The 22,198-nt window shown below is 41.4% G+C and overlaps 1 protein-coding gene across 4 annotated transcripts in view; it reads left to right on the top strand.

Moving 5' to 3' along the window:
- LOC139244423 (septin-11) overlaps nt 1-22,198 on the top strand; it is a 139,850-nt gene that overhangs the window by 104,434 nt on the left and 13,218 nt on the right. For all 4 annotated transcript variants that reach the window (XR_011589889.1, XM_070871026.1, XM_070871025.1 and 1 more), the window contains 5 exons: nt 10,239-10,400; nt 11,515-11,611; nt 14,641-14,809; nt 15,856-15,988; nt 18,622-18,806. Coding sequence is in view for 3 of the 4 variants with exons in the window: in XM_070871026.1 (XP_070727127.1) it covers nt 10,239-10,400; nt 11,515-11,611; nt 14,641-14,809; nt 15,856-15,988; nt 18,622-18,806 (746 nt within the window). In the remaining variant the exon portion in view is untranslated. The remainder of the gene's footprint in view (nt 1-10,238; nt 10,401-11,514; nt 11,612-14,640; nt 14,810-15,855; nt 15,989-18,621; nt 18,807-22,198) is intronic.

Below are 22,198 nucleotides of genomic sequence, written 5' to 3'. Positions count from 1 at the left end.
ATCCCCAGAATCAACCTTGTGAACCTTCTCTGAACTGCCTCCAAAGCAAGTATATCCTTTCATAAATATGGAAGATAGATATTGAGATAGATAGATAGATAGATAGATTTTTAACCAATAAGGGAATTAAGGGTTACGGGGAGCGGGTGGGTAAGTGGAGCTGAGTCCACGGCCAGATCAGCCATGATCTTGTTGAATGGCGGAGCAGGCTCGAGGGGCTAGATGGCCTATTCCTGTTCCTAATTCTTATGAAACCAAAACTGCACGCAGTATTCCAGGTGTGGCCTCAACAATACCCTGTATAGCTGTAGCGATATTTCCCTGCTTTTATACTCCATCCCCTTTGCAATAAAGGCCAAGATTCCATTGGCCTTCCTGATTACTTGCCGTACCTGCATACTATTCTTTTGTGTTTCATGCACAAGGACCCTCAGGTCCCACTGTACTGCAGCACTTTATACTCCATCTGCTGTAGTGATGCTAGTCCCTTGCCACTCTTAGTTAGGCCCTACTGTGTGCAGCCTGAAAGATATCTTGGTGGAATTAGCACTGGTTCTTGTCCTTTTTATCCATAATTTACACCAGTAGGAGAAAATTATCCCATATGCCTGTGTTTTATAAATCTTTGCTTTCTTTCTTTCTTGACCCTCTTACAAATCTCTTTCATGGCTCTCAACCCACTCAACCTCCTGCAGGCTGCATCCTCTGATCTTTCAATTCTGACCTCCTGGGCATTTCACAGTTACCACTACTCCATTGTTGTTTGCTGAGGCTTTGACCATGGCTCTGGTCGCTGGAACTCCCTTCCTAAACCTTGTGTATCCCTCCCTACTTTCAAAACCCCCTTAAAATCTTTTCAACCATACCTTTAATCACCTACTCGAACCCATCATTGAAATGCATTTACTGTGCTAAAATTGCTATTCAAGTGCAACTTGTTCCTTTCCCCTTTCATCTGTCTCCAGAAGAATCAGTTATTTAGTTTGATGTGATGGAGATGAAAAATAAAATTTTACATTTAATACATTGCACATAATCTTCTGAGTGGAAACAAATTTAAAAAGTAAGCAGTCTAGCTTGGTGCTCAAAAGATTAATCACGAGATGGGGCTATTCTTCACTTGTTAAATAGAGTTGTTTTCTAGATCTCCAAATTCAAATAAGGTGGTTTTAAGGAGTTAGCTCAATGTGCTGGAATAATTCATTTCCTGTAGTAAATCTCATTCTGGATTGATTTCCTGTAGTATACTTCCTCTTCATTCCTTCTAAGTGTTGTTGAAAAGGATGCAGACACTAGTGTTCTCTGTTACAGCTACTTAAAAGGAAATCGCAAAATTTGTTTTGAATAGGACATTAAATGCAATATTTATCTAATCTGTCTAGTATAAAAGATTATTTCCCAGAAACTTGCATTTTAAATGTGTGAAACAAATTATGATTAGAAATTAGTATGCTGCCTGCTTTGGGCCTTGACTCACTGGATATACTGCATGAAATTGGAGCAGCTCACAAACTGGGTTACTGCACAATTTAGTCTGACTGGAACTAACAAAGTATCCAAAGCTGGGTACCAGTTCTTTTGTGGCTTGCCCTGAAATCCTGGCAATATAACGACAAATTTCTGAGAAATGCTTGTATAGATTTAGAAGTACATTTTGAAAGTAAAGACTGCTTTATGAAGGCACAAATGGCTTTCATATCTTGCTTTTGGTGAAAATTGGAGTTAATTCAGTGACGGAGGAAGGGGCAAATCCAGCAATTTGGCTCTTGTTTGAGATAAACATTGTGAGTTTAGCATGTTTGAAATAATCAAAATGTTGCTGTTGATGTATCATGTCGGTCAATCTGAATATGCCATTCTCATTAGCATAACTGTAGCTGATTCCAAAAAGTGAGTATGTCGTGCTGAAAAAAACATTTGAAGAACTGTATAGTTTTGATTATTGACTATTGGTCACCTCCTTCCGAAGTAATGTTTTTTTTTAAAAAGAGGTCGTCATATGTTTACATTGTTGGCTCTTTAAGAACTGCTGGGTTCAAAAATGATCTGCCCTTTGTTTTGTGTGTTAATGCTCATAGAGATGATCTTTTACTTTGATCAAATTTTTCCCCCCCACATGACATAGAAACATAGAAACATAGAAAATAGGTGCAGGAGTAGGCCATTCGGCCCTTCTAGCCTGCACCGCCATTCAATGAGTTCATGGCTGAACATTCAACTTCAGTACCCCATTCCTGCTTTCTCGCCATACCCCTTGATCCCCCTAGTAGTAAGGACCACATATAACTCCTTTTTGAATATATTTAGTGAATTGGCCTCAACAACTTTCTGTGGTAGAGAATTCCACAGGTTCACCACTCTCTGGGTGAAGAAGTTCCTCCGCATCTCGGTCCTAAATGGCTTACCCCTTATCCTTAGACTGTGACCTCTGGTTCTGGACTTCCCCAACATTGGGAACATTCTTCCTGCATCTAACCTGTCTAACCCCGTCAGAATTTTAAATGTTTCTGAGGTCCCCTCTCATTCTTCTGAACTCCAGTGAATACAAGCCCAGTTGATCCAGTCTTTCTTGATAGGTCAGTCCCGCCATCCCGGGAATCAGTCTGGTGAACCTTCGCTGCACTCCCTCAATAGCAAGAATGTCCTTCCTCAGGTTAGGAGACCAAAACTGTACACAATACTCCAGGTGTGGCCTCACCAATGCCCTGCACAACTGTAGCAACACCTCCCTGCCCCTGTACTCAAATCCCCTTGCTATGAAGGCCAACATGCCATTTGCTTTCTTAACCGCCTGCTGCACCTGCATGCCAACCTTCAATGACTGATGTACCATGACACCCAGGTCTCTTTGCACCTCCCCTTTTCCTAATCTGTCACCATTCAGATAATAGTCTGTCTCTCTGTTTTTACCACCAAAGTGGATAACCTCACATTTATCCACATTATACTTCTAACTGTCTACCATTAACTCTGCTGTTGATCTGGGAGGCGGGGGAGAGGTGACATTGTGACTGAGCTGATCCCGTTTAAAATCAATGTGTTTTAGTGTGATGCAATGAAGATCCAAAATAAAGTTTAAAATTTAAGAAATGTTTTGAAACTGCAATGTGTGTGGGGTGGAAAAATTGAAAAAGTAAACTTTCTATTTAGTCTAATCTTTGAAGATTAATTGCAGTAACTGGGGCTAAATTGGTTGTCAGTGTATTCGAGATGATTTCAAGATCTTGAAAAAGTATTACAATATATAGAAGTTTGTGGAGAGGGATAAACATTATCCCAATCCAGGAGCATTGAGCCACCCCAGCTGAAATTGACTAACTCAGCATGAAGTGGGGGCCAAGTTTGGGATCTTCCTGCTCTTTATGTTGCAGTAATACATTAGACATTGCATTTAACAGCTGAGCTTAGAGAGCAGTTATTGGTACAGATTGATCAAGAAGGAAGTGGTGGCCAGTTTTATTTTGGCACTGAGTTGCTAGAAAGATATTCCAGTGGATGCATTGTATGCCGGATAAAATGTTAAAAGTAAGCATTCCTGCCTAACTACAACATCAAATTTATATCCCTGGGGCTAGAAATTTGGCAGGTTTGCATCCATTTACCACTGTTTTGCCGGTGGGGCGGAAAAAGTGATTTTTTTTTTTGCCGGTGGGGGCGGTAAACATGGCGCACAAAATTTAGCGCCCAGGTGGAAAATTCGGCAGCAGTTTTGCACTGGCGGTAAAAATTATCGCCTGCCCATTTTTTTGCCATTTTTATGACGTCTATCGCGACAGGTGGGAAATTCGCCGATGCCACCCGCCCAAAAACCTACTGGGAAAACTCAAGTCTTACCTGCTCGGACCCTCGACACACCTGGCGCTAACGACGTCATCTTGAAAAGCAGAGCAGAAGTTCAGTGCATAAAAGGATTTGGAGGGAAGGCTGCGTTTTACACGGAGGTTTTTGGGAGTTTATAGTTTTTTAAGGCTATTTGAGGACATTAAAAGAATGGGGGCTATAATATACCTGCAGCTGTCTGAGGTACAGTGCGTTCGAAGGCTGCGCTTCCGAAAAGAGGTGGTCACAGAGATATACCAGCTCATACAGGCAGACCCACAGCCTACAAGTGGGAACAGAACTGCACTGCCCGTCGAGTTGAAGGTGACTGTGTCACTTGCCTTCTATGCCTCCGGCTCCTTTCAGGCATCAGCAGGGGACATATGCTCCATCTCGCAGCACGCCACACATTGCTGCATTCGCCACGTGACTACTGCACTGTACACACGTAGGATGGACTTTATAAAGTTCACAATGACCAGGAAGGCGCAGAATGAGAGGGCTGTGGGTTTTGCACGAATTGCTGGCTTCCCCAAGGTTCGTGGTGCCATTGACTGTACGCCCTGCGAGCACCTTTGGAGGATCGAGGTTTACCGAAACCGAAAGGGATTCCACTCCCTGAATGTACAGATCATGTGTGACCATACTCAGCGCATCATGGCAGTCAGTGCCCAATATCCAGGGAGCATCCATGATGCTTTCATCTTGCGTGAGAGCAATGCCTCATACCTGTTTGAGCGTCAGCCACAAGGCCAGAGCTGGAGGACAAAGGTTACGGCCTCGCCACCTGGCTCATGACCCCCCTCCAGAACCCTCAGATACAAGCCGACCATCGCTATAATGACAGCCATATAGCCACATGCAACATTGTCAAAAAGACAATTGGAGTGCTCAAGCAGTGCTTCCGATGCCTGGACCACTCTGGAGGCAGTTTGTAATACTCCCCTCAGCAGGTCGCTGAGTTCATTGTGTTGTGCTACATGCTACACAACTTAGCCATCATGAGGGGACAGGAATTGCCACTGGGGACTGCAGAACCACCTCAGAAGAGAGGGGAGGAGGATGAGGAGCCTGGTGATAAACCCATGCAACCACTCCACCCCCACCACTACCACAGGGGAGGCCACGTGGAGCTTTCGCCACTGCAAAAGTCTTGCGTCAGCAGCTCAAATCAATGCTTTGCTTGAACAGTGAAAGGCACGTTTCACTGTTGCTTGCCCAATCTCCCACCATGTTGACAATTCCCCCTCTTATTCTACAAATGAGACACTGCACAAGAATGATTAAGGTGAACAAAAGAATTTTATTAAAAATTTGTAAATTTATGAAACATTTATACATTGTTGAAAATTTGTAAACTTTAATTTTGAAACTTAAATACATTTTGAACTTCAACACAATTTGTAAAACTTTTATAAAATAACAAAAACAGGAAAACTACAGCAAAACAATAACACCTGCAGCGAATATCTTAACTGTGGCGACCTTTCCCCTCCCCCCCACCCCCCCCTTGTTTCTTGCTCCTACACTTGCTCGGACCAAGACCGTATGCAGCAAGGTGTGCAGGGCGCTGCTGTTGTTGGGGGAGAGACAATGGAGACATCATTGGACCCCCCTGGAGTAGCTCGGTTATGGAAGGCCCAGCTTCTGAGTCGGAAGGCTTTTGCTCGGCCACCCCGCTCACAGGTGCTGTCGGTCTGTGTGGTATGACACTGGGAACTGCAGTGTCAAATGTCGAGACCATCAATTGCCGCAGGACATCGATAGTCTCGGTGTTCTCCTGGATTGCAGCAGCAATATGCGTCATGACCACAGATTGTGCCGTGATGTTGCCGGAAATGCCACCCAGGGTCTGGAGGAGCGCTCGACTGAGTTTGACACGCTCCCTCGACAATCCCACCATATCCAGGTGTGCGTCTGCCTGTCTTTCAGCAGACCAGCTTTGCCGACTCAACCTCCGAGGAGATGGCATACAGGGTTCAAACCTGGGGGTGCGTTGCTGCACACGACTTGGACCCGCTGCCTCGGATTGGACGAAGCCTGTGAATGTGGCTTCCTCCGAGCTAAAAGTGGTGCTGACTGCATCCCCCCCACCACCAGCATCCCCCCCCCCCCCCCCCCCCAACAACAGCTTTATGATGCTCCCATGGAGGGTCCTCAGCGCGGCCCTCATCTTCTTCTTCAACCCACACACGATGGGCTGAGGTGGAGGCTTGCATAGGACAATGTGGCGCCTCAGAATCCTCATGTGGTAATAGAAAACAGCAGACGAGTGGTTAGCAGCAGGGGAGGGCTGTTACCTAAACCTCTAGGTTTGTAGACAGTTTACGTAGTGAATATTTAGTCACTACAGTCGCAACAATTTGCTGGGACTTCGAGTATTGAAAGAAAGTCGTCGACAAACGTTATGTTTCAGCTGAACAAACTTTATTTCCCAAAGTAGAATTGAAGTTCAAACCATTTCCCAAAGTAGAAATAAAGCACAAACGATGTATAAAATAGCACACAAGTCTCACTACTTGTGCTGGTATTACCTGTTAAGAGGTGATCAGTCTCCACCACTGGTGTCCTGCTTTCAAGCCCCTTCTTAAAGGTCCAACTTCTCTCGTGTTCTGCTTTGAGCCACTTGCCTAAGGTTCCTGCTTCTCGAGTGTTGCTCCTAGGTTCTCGCTGCTTCTGTGGGATTTCCATTCCTGGTTTATACTCTGCAATAATCTGTTCCATCTCTTTGATTACACACTTGTCTGTGCTCTGGTGATTGGGTTATTCTATTAACAATCGGTTCCATTTCCTTGATTACATTTTGTCTGTACCCTGCTCATTAGTATATTCTGTCCCATTGATTACATTTTGTCTGTATCCTTATGATTAGTATATTCTAGTTATTGGCGATGCTAAGGAAACATGACTACTCAAATTTCATTTGGTAATTCATTTTATGTTCAAGGCACCTTAACCGTACTCTCGGAGGTCTTTCCATTTTATGTTGCCATAGCTTGCATATTTCTACAAGGGGGCAGGGTAACATAGGGTTATTTTCCGAATTTCTAGCCCCTGGAGTTTTGAATGTCTAGAAAGTTGTCCTTTTCTGTCTGTGGTGATCCACTAGTTCTTTAAATTTTCTTGGTTCTGAAAGTTCTGGAGTATTTCTTACCCTGCATGAAAAGCCTGGCTTTTTACTTGCACAATTCGTCAGACCAATGGAAATAAAGAGTACTTCCATTGGTGTTGTCATGCACCCAAACTGTAATTTATTTTGTTCCTCATTGTTCCCACCCAGGTTCCCGATTTAAAATGTTTCACTTCAAGCTCTTGCTCCAGTTCTTCCTCGTTTTCTCTCTCAGACAGCGTAGTCTGGTTACATGAGTGCTTCGAGCCCTCCAGTACTTCATCTGAGAAGTCATTCTTTAGGAGCCTAGGCAGTGAGCATCAAAAGGTTATTTGACCATGTGCAATCACTGCCGAGAGCCATCCTGATGTGTGCACTGTTGCAGCAGGTGTGGCATTGTGGTGAATTGTAGGACCTCAGCTACTGTCACAGCACTAACTCAACACAGAACAGGAATCAAACAAAGAACTTTCCTCTTTCAGGATGTGAGATTTATTCACTGATCCACCACTGTTTTAAGGGAACCACTTCAACTATAAACTAATAGCAAATGAAACTGTTCAATCCCTCTAGGCTCTTCCACTTATGGATAGTCACTAAGGATAAAAACAATGGCAACTTGAAGGTACATAACATAGGAAAACATCCTATGGAGCTTTACAGAGGGAAAAATAAAAAAAGGAGCAGACATTGAGCCACACTGGGATAGGTGATTGAAAGATTGGTCATAAAGATATTTTTAGCCAAGCTATTTGCTGCTAATGGTGGAGCAACGGAGCAGATAATCAGAAGGCCAAAGTTCCAAAGACCGAAGGTTGAGAGGGGATGTAAATGCTGGACAAGGTTGAAAAGCTATTATGGTGCAAGGCTGTGGAGAGATTCGAAAATAAGGACAAGAGTTCAAGACACGTGTTGGGGGGGGTGCAGGGGGTAGTGAGCAGGGACTCAGTGTAAAAATCTATGACTGAGTGATGGGCAAGTGCAATTTAGCATTGGACAGGATACAGGCAGCCAAGTTTTGAAGAACTTTGAGATTAACTGCTTTTTCATCTCATTGCTCTGTGTGGGACCTTGTGTGCAATTTGTTTGATGCATTTGTCTACAAAACAACAGTTACTGCGCTCTTAATAGCACTGTGAAAGGTGCCCTATAAGTGCAAGTTATTTCTCTTTTCTTGGCAAGCAGAACATTGGAGAAAACTACAGTAACTTCAATCTGCTTTTATCTTTTGCCAATTTCAGTGGCACAGCTCGGTATGGAAATTTGGGTGACTCCCCAACTTATGGTGGGTGGGCAGGCAGTGATGTCACAGCAGGGCTCCCACCTTCCCACATGCAACTTCACCCTTCATTTGCCACATTCACTTACAAACTCCATAAGACATGGACACTCCGGTTCTGCCTCCTCAAAATTAAAATCAGCTTTGAAATCTTTTCCCATCAGGATACAAGATAAATTATGCCTCAATCCCTTCCAGCCCATGTAATACTGCACTGTAATGAGAAGAGATCTGATAGATGTGCACCTTTACGAATCAAATGTCATACCTGGATTTTTAATCTGCCATTACATAATGCGCACACCCAAAGCAGCACCACCCACCTTTTACATCGGCACACTTATTTCCAGTCAACACTTTATTTTCTGCACTTTGCTCACCATTATGAGAAATGTGATATTTTCCATCTCTGAAATTAATTGAGGAGATCTGAATCCAAATAGGTATCTTGCATTTTTATTAAAATTTTAGCAAAAGTAATTAAAATGGAGTGAAATAATTTGAAAAGCAAAAAGAAGAAAAAATTAGGTTGCCATTTAATTTCAGAAGTAATATATACCAGTTTCATGAAAATATGGAGATTTTTTTCTACTTGTGCAATATTTACAATGAATTATTATCTTTATATTCAAACATAAGAACATAAGAATTAGGAGCAGGAGTAGGCTTTGAGCCTGCTCCAACATTCAATAAGATAATGGTGGAACTTCTACATCAACTCCACTTTCCCACCTGAACTCCATATCCCTTGATTCTCTTAATAGCCAACAATCTATTGATCTGAGCATCCACAACCCACTGGGGTAGAGAATTCCAAAGATTCTCCACCCTCTGAGTGAAGAAATTTCTCCTCATCTCAGTCTTAAATGGCTGAGACCTCTTATCCTGAGACTATGCCTCCTAGTTCTAGATTCACCAGCCAGGGGAAACAGCCTCTCCACATCTCCCCTGTCAAGCCATCAAAAAAATTAGGGCCTCCAATCCGCAAATAAAGTCCGTGTCTGCCTTCTGCCTCGGGACCCATGGAGACTCGCAAGCGCCCCTGGGATCATGTGGGCCATCCAACCAATAAAAGAAGATTGATCTCAATTGATGCTTTCATGGAATTGATCATATGGAAAATGTATTCACCTCTCATTCTTCTAAACTCCAAGAATATAGCCCCATTACCTGAAGTTACCTTATTAGTAGTTAAATTCCTCATTTTTATCAGCTGTACTTTTTGTGTATTTGGAAGCTATTCTCTTCAGAAACCATGTTGCAGTCTGTGCCTTGATAATGAATTCCATGTATATGTATATGCTGGTTAATACTTACTTTATAGCTACATGATCATTAAAACAATGACAACACTGGGAATTTGATTACAAATAAATTGCAAATAAAGATACTTGCTATAACTTCTCCTAACTTTGTACCTTGTGTTCTAATAATTTTGCTCCCATCAGAAATGTCTGACCTTTTTCTTGTTTCTCCTCATATTAACACTTGTCATGAACTGCCATGGAATGAAATGACCCCCGACTGGTTTATAATGGAATAGGCCAATCATAGCAAACTAATTTCTGTGTCTATAGTGATTATCTCCGACATGGTTAATTAAACCCAGCAATTTCACGCCACTTTGCAGTTGTCATATACAGTACAAGCACGGAACTTCCTCTTTCATGGTGGCAATAAGACTGTCAAAATGGGAGAAGGGTGGGGGTGGTGGTGGTGATGGTGGAGAGGGTGGGGACCTTATTTTTTCTATCAGTGAGAGGCAACTATATACAACATTGTAATATGCTAATGACATGTCTGAGAGAGTATGTGGGTGAGCTGTGACCCACTCGTAGCTACACCAATGGTCAGTTTACTGTCATCAACATTAATCGAAAATGTGACATGATTTTAATCTAGTTCCTAAGCTTTATTTTTTAGCCATTAAGTTGCATTTTAAGAAAACATTAGCATGCAAGATTATTATTGTGCAGATGTCAGGATATTGCCTTTGGGCCAACAAGAACCAATGTATTTTTATTTTTGCAGGTGAATATTGTCCCTATCATTGCCAAAGCAGACACAATCTCTAAGAGTGAATTACATAAATTCAAGATCAAAATCATGAGTGAATTGGTCAGTAATGGCGTGCAGATTTATCAATTCCCAACAGATGATGAAACTGTTGCAGAGATCAATTCAACAATGAATGTAGGTTGTAATTACTTGTGGAATGTATTTACTTTTAGCATTTAAATTACTTTTTAGGTTTACACTGACTTCTTGGCATCTAATTTGTGGAGCAGTATGATTTGCAGAAGCTGCTGTATTGTCAGCTGTGGCTCAGTGGCTAGCATTCTTGCCTCTGAGTCAAGCTGTAGGTTCAAATTCCACTCCAAGGACTTGTGCACATAGCGTTTAGGCTGACACTCCCAGTGCAGTGCTGAGCGAGTGCTGTACTGTCGGAAGTGCCATCTTTCGGATGAGACGTTAAACCAAGGCCCTGTCTACTCTGTCAGGTGGATGTAAAAGATCCCATGGCATTATTTCGAAGAAGAGCAGGGGAGTTATCCCCGGTGTCTCGCCAATATTTATCCCTGAATCAACATCATTTTTTTTTTAAAACAGATTATCTGGTCTTTAACACATTGCTGTTTGTGGGAGCTTGCTGTGCACAAATTGGTGGCTGTGATTCCCACATTACACCAGTGACTACACTTCAAAAGTACTTCATTGACTGTAAAGTGCTTTGAGACGCCCGATGGTCGTGAAAGGCGCTATATAAACACAAGTCTTTCTTTTTGATATTACTACTCAACAATCTTCCTCTTCACCACCTGATCTTGTGTGTTTTAATTGTGTATGTCATTGGAGAGTCATGTTAATTCACCACTATTTTTTAACCAAACCTTCTTGAAATGTCAGTAGAATAAAGATATTCAGTTTCCAGGTTGTGATGCCATATGGCCACTTTAATGTCTAAGTGGGAAAGTGTGGTTGTTTACTAGGACAGATTGCCTTGGGGCAAGCACTAAACACTCGATTCCACTATCTACTCTTAAAGAAGTAAATGTTTTCCATTTACAACTGTCAAATATCCTTAAGCATTGGGTTACAAAGACGGATACATTTTACATTTCAAAATTAGGCATCGTAGTAGATTTTTTTTTTGGATTGTGTACTTCCAACTTCATTAATTCTACTTGAAAACCGTGCACAATATCAAGAAATCATTTCCATATTGAAAGAGAATGTAATGGAGTGCTACCTTTCACTCTGTTGCAGACTGATTCAGGAATAACTCATTTTTTTTCTTTCTCTACAGGGCCATCTTCCATTTGCTGTTGTTGGCAGTACTGAAGAAGTAAAGATTGGGAATAAAATGGCGAAAGCGCGGCAGTATCCCTGGGGAATTGTACAGGGTATGTCTGACTAGGAAGATGCATCTTTATTTTTCTGGCTTCATTGTGTTTTCATGTGCTCAATGGCAGAAGGAGCAATTGCAAAATTGCTGAGCATATTCCTTTGCGATAATCCTGTGAAACTAAGCTTTCTCTATCTTTTGAATTTTGTTTTACTCTCGGTAATTAGCGCTTTAACAGACATACTTAATGTATTGTGGTACTAAAAAAGATGAACTTTCCTTTTTTACATCTTTTTAAAAGAAACAAATTCTGCATACAGTGGAAGGGATTGGTTGCAGCATATTGTCACGCCACCGTATTGTATCAGTTGGGTCACAGTTAGTTTCCCCACACTGCTGAATGCAGGCTGGGACTTGGTGCCTTGCCACACCAGGGAGAGTCGTCACTAGGCTGCTCATGTATGTGTCTGCTAAGTACAGGTTCCCCAACTAAGCATAATTCATATCCCAGAGAAATTATTTATTTAAAAAAAACTCGTAGAAGTAAAGAACGTTTCTCTATGAGCCAAAACTTTTATACTTGGACGATAAAATAGCCAACCAATTATATCTCATTTGATGAAGACATCAAATTCTTGATTTGTTTTCGGGAGAGCTTTTTGAATGATGTAAAGTGGTATTCAAAGCATATATATTCTTCTTCATCTGCCATAGAACGATAGATTTGTGACATTCAGTGAGATAGTCTGAACCAGAATATAGTGCACCATGCACACAACTAATGCATTTATATTTAACATATAATGCACATAAGCACTGCATGACAAAGGCTTGTGAGACAGGGTATATTATTCACTCTCTGCTTGTCTCATTCAGGGTTTATATTGAACCGATTTATAGTGAACTGGTTTATAGAACTGAAGTGGATTATTGTACTGAACTGGTTAGTACGATAATAACTCCACTTTCCCCCTCAATCCCCATATCCCTTGATTCCCTTAGAGTCCAAAAATATGTCGATCGCAGCCTTGAATATACTCAATGAGTTAGCATCCACAGTCCTCTGGGGTAGAGAATTCCAAAGATTCACAACTCTCTGAGTGAAGAAATTTCTCCTCATCTTAACATTAAATGGCTGACCGCTTATCCTGAGACTATGCCCCCTAGTTCTAAACTCTCCAACCAGGGATCTACTCTTGTATGTTTCAATTAGATCACACCTCATTCTTAACTCCAAAGAGTATAGGCCCATTCTACTCAATTTCTCCTCGTCGGACAAACCTTTCATCTCAGGGATCAACCTAGTGAATCTTCATTGCACTGCCTCTAAGGCAAGTGTATCCTTTCTTGGGCATGGAGACCAAAACTGTACACCGTATTCCAGGTGTGGTCTCACCAAAGCTCTGTAAAATTGCAGTAGGATTTACTTGCTTTTGTACTCCATCCACCTTGCAGTAAAGGCCAACATACCATTTGCCTTCCTAATTGCTTGCTGTACCTGCATGTCAACTTTGTGTTTTGTGTACAAGGACACCCAACATTTAATAATTTCTCACCATTTAAAATATACTGTTTTTCTACTCCAAAGTGAATAACCTGATATTGCCCCACATTATACTCCATCTACCACCTTCCTGTCAATTCATTTAACCTAACCTTTTCCCTTTGCAGACTCCTCTCAGCTTACTTTCCCACCTAGCTTTGTAGCATCAGCCAAACTTGGATACATTATACTTGGTCCCTTCATCTAAATCATTAATACAGATTGTAAATAGCTGTGGTCCCAGCACTGATCCTTGCAGCACCCGACTAGGATGATTGCAAAACTAGTAACAGCTTGCCAACTTGAAGATTACCCGTTTATTCCTACTCTCTGTTTTCTGTCCTTTAACCAATTCTCTATCCATGCTTAATATATTACCCTCAACCCCATGAGCCCTTATCTTGTGTAACAACTTTGTGTGGCACTTTATTAAAAAAAAAAAATTCATTCCTGAGATGTGGTCATTGCTGGCAAAGCCAGCATTTATTGGCCATCCCTAATTGCCCTTGAGAAGGTCATGGTGAGTTGCCACCTTGAACTGCTGCAGTCTGTGTGGTGAAGTTACTCCCACAGTGCTGTTTAGGAGGGAGTTCCAGGATTTTGACCCAGGAACGGAACGGTGAGATATTTCCAAGTCAGGATGGTGTGGAACTTGGAGGTGGAGGTGGTGGTCCCATCCGCCTATTGCCCTTGTTGTTCTAGGTTTTGGAGGTGCTACCGAAGAAGCCTTTGCTTATCCGTATCGAATGCCTTATAGAAAATCCAAATATACTACATCCACTGGTTCCCCTTTATCTACTCTGCTCGTTACATCCTCAAAAAATGTTACAGTTGCTACCTTCTAATCCACTGGGACTGTTGCAGAATCTAGGAAATTTATGTGAAAGGTCAATTTTAGTTTCTGGTGTTTTGCACAGTTGTACAAGTGAAACCACCCTGCCCTCATTTCAGTGCCATAAACTGGCTTAAACATACTTGTGTCTGAAAAATGTGCATGGTGGTAGCAGATTAGTTTTGATTCCTTTCAGGATAAATTTTGGGCAGCTCTAAATTGCAATAGTAAAACCATGGGGATTTAAAAAAATTACTTTGCAAAAACTAAATGGGAAGAGAGCTGGTATGTCTGGGCATAATGCCTAATTGTGGAAATCTTTTAAGTTATGTATGATATTTATTTTGTAGAACGTAGCGAATGTATTAGAAAAATAGCACCCCAGAAATCATCTGGTGTAATTTGAGACTTGGTCCCATCAGTTACAAGTATACTATCTTTAGTATGCAGTTTTTAAAATGTTGCAATGCTCCCCAGCCCCCGCCCCACCTCCCCGAAGCCCGTGGACCAGTAGCGTAAAAGTTTTTACAAATTACAAGTGTAATCTAAAAGTGCCTCACAGCCTGTCATCATTGATTTATGGAAACATTAAGGAACTTGAAGAAATGATGTGCTTCAGACTTCGTTTTAGAGAACATGGTTGCTGCTGAAACAAATGTCTTATTTTCTCCTGCTTTTTGTTCCTTTTGGGGGAAAATAAACAACTTTGCAGTGGAAAATGAAAATCACTGTGACTTTGTAAAACTGCGCGAAATGCTGATTCGAGTAAATATGGAGGATCTGAGGGAGCAGACACATGCACGTCATTATGAACTATACAGACGATGTCAGCTGGAGGAAATGGGATTTAAAGACACGGATCCAGACAGCAAACCATTCAGGTACAGAACTAGATTTAAAGTTGTTGAGGTTTGATGCTTCAGCAAGGGTGATATGTAGATTTATAGCAAAGCATTGATCTTAGTTTTTTATAAACTCAATACATTATAGTGTTAGTTTATACAATTCCACAGTGAAATAGAGGAATTTTAAGTAAAATGATTTTGTGATGAATTTCTGATAAAGAATACCTTGCAAGGCTTGTCTGACTGGGTCAGATATTGATGTGATATTGAGCCGTATAGACCAAGAAAGTCCCAGGTTGAATCTATGGACTATGCTGTATTCAATGAATTCAATGTTAGGAATAGTATAGTGGCTTCAGTATCCCTATGCTAGAGAGGAGGACCATTGATTCCTGACTATGATCCTATCCAATGACTCTCTCAGTACGTGTGTGTGGACATTGGACGAATACAGGATCGCATTCAACAGTGGTACCCTCCACAGTTAAATAGCCTATTAAAATTTACATTCTGGAGCTGTGAAATAATAGCAGGCTGTCCGTGCCTTTAGTGCTATATCTAAGCACGTTAGCATATTCTGGAGAAGTGGAGATAAAATGGAAAATAAACAGAAGCAAAAACCTTTTTAAGTATATATTTTAATTCAATGTGGTCAATTTTAACTCTGGGTGGGATTGGTGCATGAGGGGCCCGAAACGGGTGGTGCAGCAGGAAGTCTGGAAGCTCACAAGGCTTGAAATTATCTCCATCCAAATCTGTTTCTATCAATTGTATTATTCTGAGTATAATCCAGAACCTTTTATTTTTGTACTGTAGATATTTGCAACACCTATTTGATAACTTTTTTGATCTCAATTCAAGTACATTCCTTAAATTAATTAAAACAATTCTGGCATGTATCGTTACATTTGGTTATTACAAAGGCTCTTTTTTTATATTTATAATTGATAAAAAGCTATATTTTAACTCTGCAAATATGGGACAGAGCCAAGCAGCAATCCTGTAGTTTTCCTTGAAAAATGTATGTACATATTTGGGGTATGTTACATAGAAGTGTAATTGAGACTGTGTTTGCCTTATAGTCTGCAGGAGACCTATGAAGCAAAGAGAAATGAATTCTTGACCGAGTTACAGAAAAAGGAGGAAGAGATGAGACAGATGTTTGTCATGAGGGTGAAAGAAAAGGAATCTGAGCTGAAAGAGGCTGAGAAAGAGGTACAACTGCACTGCTACTGAATTGCATATTAATGATGTTGGGTATTGCAGATGCCACTGGCTCAGTCAACAATCTGCAGGAGTCTGTCTGAAGGAGAGACACTTAGGAAGAACTAATGGGTGTGAGCTAGAAAAACAGGGGCATATTTTCTTAAGGCCATGGGCTAGAATTTCCTAACAACCTGCCAGCGCCCGATTGCCGCCCAAAAGACCGCTAAGATTCCGAAGATTATCGCCGGTGAAAACTTCCCCAAATAAAAGGAAAAAATCCGCCCAGCAAAAAAATTGGATGTCGCACCCCGATTCTTGGTGAAAAAGTGGAATTTAGGGTCAATTGGGCGGTTCTTAAAGAAACTGGGCGATAATTAAAAAATTTACACCAAGGCAGCAGGTTGGGCCGAGGAGAAGAAAAATATTTTTTCAAAAAACAGAACATAAAACAATCATAAAAACATTCTTAGGACCCTTTTAACTTAAATCACAGTAACAGAATTTTAAAATAATGAGTAAAAAAAAATTACAAATGTTTTTCTTGTAGAGCTACTCATCTACCGCCCAGCTCCGCTGATTCTCATGTGCATTTTTTTCTATTTCCCTACGGGTCACCGCTGCACCAAAGGATGGTACACGTTGGCGATCCGCTCCCCAGCGATACCTCAACCGCTGGCGTAACTCAGCTGAGCAATTTCTTGCCAACCCGGTTATCGCCCAAAACAGTAAATGCCGCCGAGAAACCGGGCGGTGAGCCACTATAATTTCTAGTCCTTTATGAATTTTATTGGAAACTAGTTGATTTTCTGTAGTGTTAAACACTGGGAGTCATATCAAGGGCACTATTGAGGTCGAGCGCGGTCAAAGTCAGGAGGACGAAGGCAGATGGGGGAGAGAGAGGAGGTGGTTGGGGGGGGGAAAGCAGGAGTCGATCGAAATATGAGGTGGGAGGGGAGAGGAGGGTGGACGGGGAAGAGGGGGAGGGCAAAGAGCAAAATGTTTCTCAGTAGGGTTGTGGGGGCTATCTAAGGGCATTTATTTGTGGGGATGGGTGACAAAATATTGCCCTGTGGGGACGGGGGGGGACAATTTGGTATGCTGTACTTGGGCCATGTCAGTTGAGAGGGGGTTTTAGTTTGTCTCTGGGGAGGGTGGTAGTGGGGGCGGGGGTGGGGTGGGGGGGGGGGGTGCAGCGGTGGGACTGTTTGCTGAATGTCATACTGACCGGAGAATCCAAGCTGGCCACTCATCCAGTGACGATGCAAAAAGGCCAGAGGATTGTGGGAAGAGGAATGATGGCCCATTCGTTAGCCAACAGGGTTTCTGAGGGGTGGGGAGTGGGTGGTGGTGGGGTGCAGTTAAGTTAAAATTTACATGTCATCCTTCTCCTTTACTTTAACATTAGATGCCTGATGGGTGATAGAGAAATCCCAGAGATTTCACTGCAATGCACAGTGGCCAGACCGAACCAGGCTTTTTTTAATCATAAACACTTAGTATGGTATAGCAGCTATTGTTTTAGTAGCTAATATTACATGACATGTAACATTGAAAACTCCTATCCCATCAGAGACAAAATATTCTTAAAATGGGTTTTGCGATGGACAAAACTTAGCATAGGAGTTTTCAAAATATTTTGAAATACAAAGTTATGTGTATATATTTATATTAATATATATTTATATTTTATATATATAATTTATATGTGGATAACTAGAAGATATTTTTAGAGGAGCTTTATATCTGGCTTACCAATCAGGAAATTGTTATCGAGCAGCAAATGACAGTGACTTGAATGATCGCAATCTATTAACGTACTTTAATATCAAATTTTAAACAAAAACATGGCTCAGTGGATCTTGTGCTATCTGGTGCAGAGGAGCAAGAACTTAGTTGCAGTGTCCCCCACAGCCCCAGTTAAATCTGGATAATAGCACAGATCAGGTACTTTACTGATCTCTGCCTCCTGCTAGAAATCGCACGTGTGGATAATATATACTTCAAATGTGATGCCTCTTCCTCCAAAGTCATATAACCTGCAGACACTTGCTGCCTAGTTTTCACACAGTTGGATGAGGTACCAGAGGTGTGCTGGTGCTTATGAAATCACACTTTCGCATGAAATGCCTCCTTTACTAGAGGAAGGAAAAAAATGAGTTTAAAAAAAAAACTTTTATAATTGCTGGTGACTTTAAAAAAAAAAACTTGGAATAGGGGCGATTCTGGCAAGACTATATTTACTAATCATCTTTTGTTGTCCTGCGTTCAGAGGGAACTAAAAGACAACCACACAGTGTGGGATTGGAGTCATGTATAAACCAGACCAGGTAGGGGTGGCAGGTTTCCTTCCCTAAAGGACAGAAGTAATCCAGTTGGGTTTTTATGACAATCTGGCAGTTTTTTATCGTCAATTTTTTTTTTTCTGGTGGTAGCCTACAAATGACCAGATTTATTGACTTTGGTTTTACAAGTTGTCATGGTGAGATTTGAATTCACGACATCTGGGTTGTTGGTCGACACCACACTACACTCTTGTTTGCTTATGCATTGTGCTGGTTTCCTTGTCATGGATATTCATTCACATGGCTGTACATGTGAGGCAGATCGGTGTTTGAACTGAAAAATATAATGTGTGTTCACAGCTTCATGAGAAATTTGATCACTTGAAGAAGACTCATCAAGATGAGAAGAAAAAACTTGAGGATAAGAAGAAGGATCTAGAGGATGAAATGAATGCATTCAACAAGAGGAAAGCAGCAACTCAGCTGCTTCAGTCACAGGCTCAGCAAGCTTCCCAGACAACCAAGAAGGATAAGGATAAGAAAAAGTATGTCCATTCTCGGTGTATTTATAATGCTGTTCTTTTATTTCATATGTTTACATCTTACTACGGAGATCTCCTAATCTGATTTTAATGTTCAAGAGGAAAGGTGGGCAAAGCAAAATTGAGTATCAAATGGCTAGAAATAGTGATGCTTATTCATGAGATACTTGTGTCCACATTTGCTACCAGGTAGGCCTCCTATACACACAGGCACACACACCATCAGAGAAATACTCTGTTGTTTCACTATACCTTGTAAGATGAGAAACATGCCAAATTACCCATAAATGTCTCCATATGGATTGCTTGAGCTTTATTCTTGTATAACAGCTTCAATGAAGTCTGTTTCTAAATGGCAAAAAATAGAGCATCTTAATGTAACGAGCTGGAGAGTTGGTAAACAGCAGTGATTGAACTGTGGATCTCTGCATCCTTGCGCCTAAGGAGTTTAGGTGACTCTTAATAGCTGAGAATTATGTCTGAGCAGTTTATAACATTTAGTCTGAATTAATTTGTATTTCCTTACTTAAATAGTGTGTGTAAGATTTTAGAATGTTTGTCTTGTAGCATTCCATGGTTTCCACAATTTCTGTTCAGTGCTGATGGGCCAGTTTATCAGATATTCTTTCTGCAATTGGCTATAAAATTGGATTATAGGAAAATTATCTAAATACTTTGTCGGTCAAAATGGGATGAAGCTGACTAGGTGTAAAGAGTATTTTGCTGTATATATTCATGTTCGAGTTCCCAGATACGTGGGTAGATCTTGACTTTGCACGATAGTGTAAATCGGGTGATAGCGAGTCAGTAGCCTGTTTTACACCTTCCCTGATTTTTATTTCTATTGATTTCAAATTCTATTATAAAATAGGCAGCCGCTTTGCTATCACCCGTTTTACACTATTGTACAAAGGCGTACATTTATAATAGCAACTTTCACGACCACCGGACGTCCCAAAGCGTTTTACAGCCAATTAAGTACTTTTTGAAGTGTAGTCAGTGTTGTAATGTAGGAAACGCGGCAGCCAATTTGCGCACAGCAAGCTCCCACAAACAGCAATGTGATAATGACCAGATAATCTGTTTTAGTGATGTTGATTGAGGGATAAATATTGGCCAGGACACCGGGGATAACTCCCCTGCTCTTCTTTGAAATAGTGCCATGGGATCTTTTACGTCCACCTGAAAGAGCAGACAGGGCCTCGGTTTAATGTCTCATCCGAAAGATGGCACTCCCTCAGTATGGCACTGCAATATCAACCTAGATTTTTATGCGTAAATCTCTGAAGTGGGACTTGAACCCACAAACTTCTGACTCTGGAGTGAGAGTGCTAACCACCGAGCCACAGCTGACACCCCACTATGATTTATCCCACTATGTCTAATAATAGACACATTTTTGTTACTTATAAAAATTTAAATGAGCACAGCTAGATTAATAGAAGTCATAAACCAGTTTAGCAAATGATAAACACGGGGAATGGGGAGCCCTACGTTCATTAAGATCTCGTTATCAAAACTAAGCTTTTGCCCATTCCTGAATTGGTGAATGATTTTACAATGACCTGTTAGTACCATTGAACTTCTACAAGTTTTAATCAATTAATCACTATTTGGCTTTGTATATCTCTGCAATTATTTTCTATTACAAAACATATTTACTCTCTCATCTGTTTTCCCCATCCCCCCCACTTCTCTAAATGGGCTATCTGTTCACCTGAGCAAAGTTGGTAGGTGAATGATCTTAGCTACTCTGTACTAGCTATCAGGAGACAGATGTTAATGGCCAGGTACAACCGTTCCCACATCTTTCCTCTACTTGGTGTCGCCTCAAAGCAGCGTGGTTAACATTTAGAACATGAGTGAGGGAATCGGATCTACATGAAACTATACCTTACTGCTCCAATCTCTGTGTTTAAACATATACAGGAGTGACCTTGGCTGACTTGCTATTAGAATTAAATTGTGAACTAATTATGTACATGCACAAACCTATGCCATACCACTGGGCCTTATTTCTACAATTCTACTTTATTACATTCCTCATTAGCAACTTCTGAAAAGTTCCTTGATAGCTTACCGAATAAATGCAGTTCCTTAGCACAGCACTGAGCCTGACAGAGCCAAGAAGTTTAGTAATTCAATCCTTTATGTTCTTAACTTATGTGCTTAAGAAGTTAGCATCTCTCAACCAGCATAGTACTAAGAGTATGTGTAGATGTCAGGTAAGGACTTGATTGGGCTTGGCACTCCATTATTGAATAGCTAGTTGGTACTCGAGGTCCAGACTCTCATGAGAAATAACCACTTGGATGAGGTAATGAAGAATGTTCAATGCCTCTGGGATCACATGCCATGCTGCAGCCTATTTGGAAGAGAAATAGACTAAATTTGGGGAGGGGATGAAAATGTATATGTGCAGATGTCTGATTTCCCCCCCAACCCCATTTTTTATTATCTGTGGATCTCCAAGGGGTGTGAGCAGCTAAGTTAGTTACTCTGTCGATTGCGTTGTTTATAACTTCAGTCTGAGAAACTGGATCATGAGACGAGCATAAAATCAATTTGTGATGTTTCCTTCACCATGGTGAAAACCAGCAAACTGAACCACTTAGGTATTCATCTGCATTTGCGCAAACTTGGCTACATCTCTGAATATGAAAACCTTCAAATCAGTAGTTTAAGGTCCATATTTGCATCTTCCTCAAGCTATTTTTTTTATTCTTCAAGCTGAATGCAACTCTGTGAAGTGTTATGTTGGGTTAAATACCACAACCCCAATTTCTCTTTCAACAGTTGTCTCACACCTTACCGTCCCTCTGTTACTGACCATCACAGCGTTCTTTTGGCCACAATGCTGAAATAAAAGCCACCACAAAGCAAACTTTCCAATCCAACTTTATACATCTATCCATCCAATATGACATCAGGAAATCAACTAGTCACCCTTGTGCATTCCCTTAGTGACTGCCTTGTGTTTGCCTTTGCCTATCCTACTGATGTCCCGCAGTGCTACCCCAGTGGCTGCAGCATGGCTGGTGGAAGGCTGCTATCGACCTTGAGGAGCTGGTGGTTGGGAGTGTGAAATCGAGTGACAGTATTTATTCTTTCTTGGATGTGTGAAATGAGGAATGCACAAGGGTGGAGTTATGTTGAGGGGAGGGCGGGAAAATGGGAAAGCAAGAGATGCATGCGAGAAGGAGGATAACATATGAAGATCCTTGCATCTTGTATCCTTTCAGGGGAGGGGCGGGGGTGGTGGGGGGTTGGGGGTTGGAGGGATGGGGAGAGGAGTCGCGCATTGAGAAATGTGTGAAGCTGGTGGTACAGTTGGTAGGAGATGGCTTTTGAAGATGCATTCACTACCTTGAGAACTGGTCCGAGGTCATGAAGCT

This window comes from Pristiophorus japonicus, chromosome 2 (assembly GCF_044704955.1).
Source record: "Pristiophorus japonicus isolate sPriJap1 chromosome 2, sPriJap1.hap1, whole genome shotgun sequence".
NCBI lineage: Eukaryota > Metazoa > Chordata > Chondrichthyes > Pristiophoridae > Pristiophorus > Pristiophorus japonicus.
Note: the sequence above shows the minus strand (reverse complement) of the source record. Positions and strands in the feature narration are given on the sequence as shown.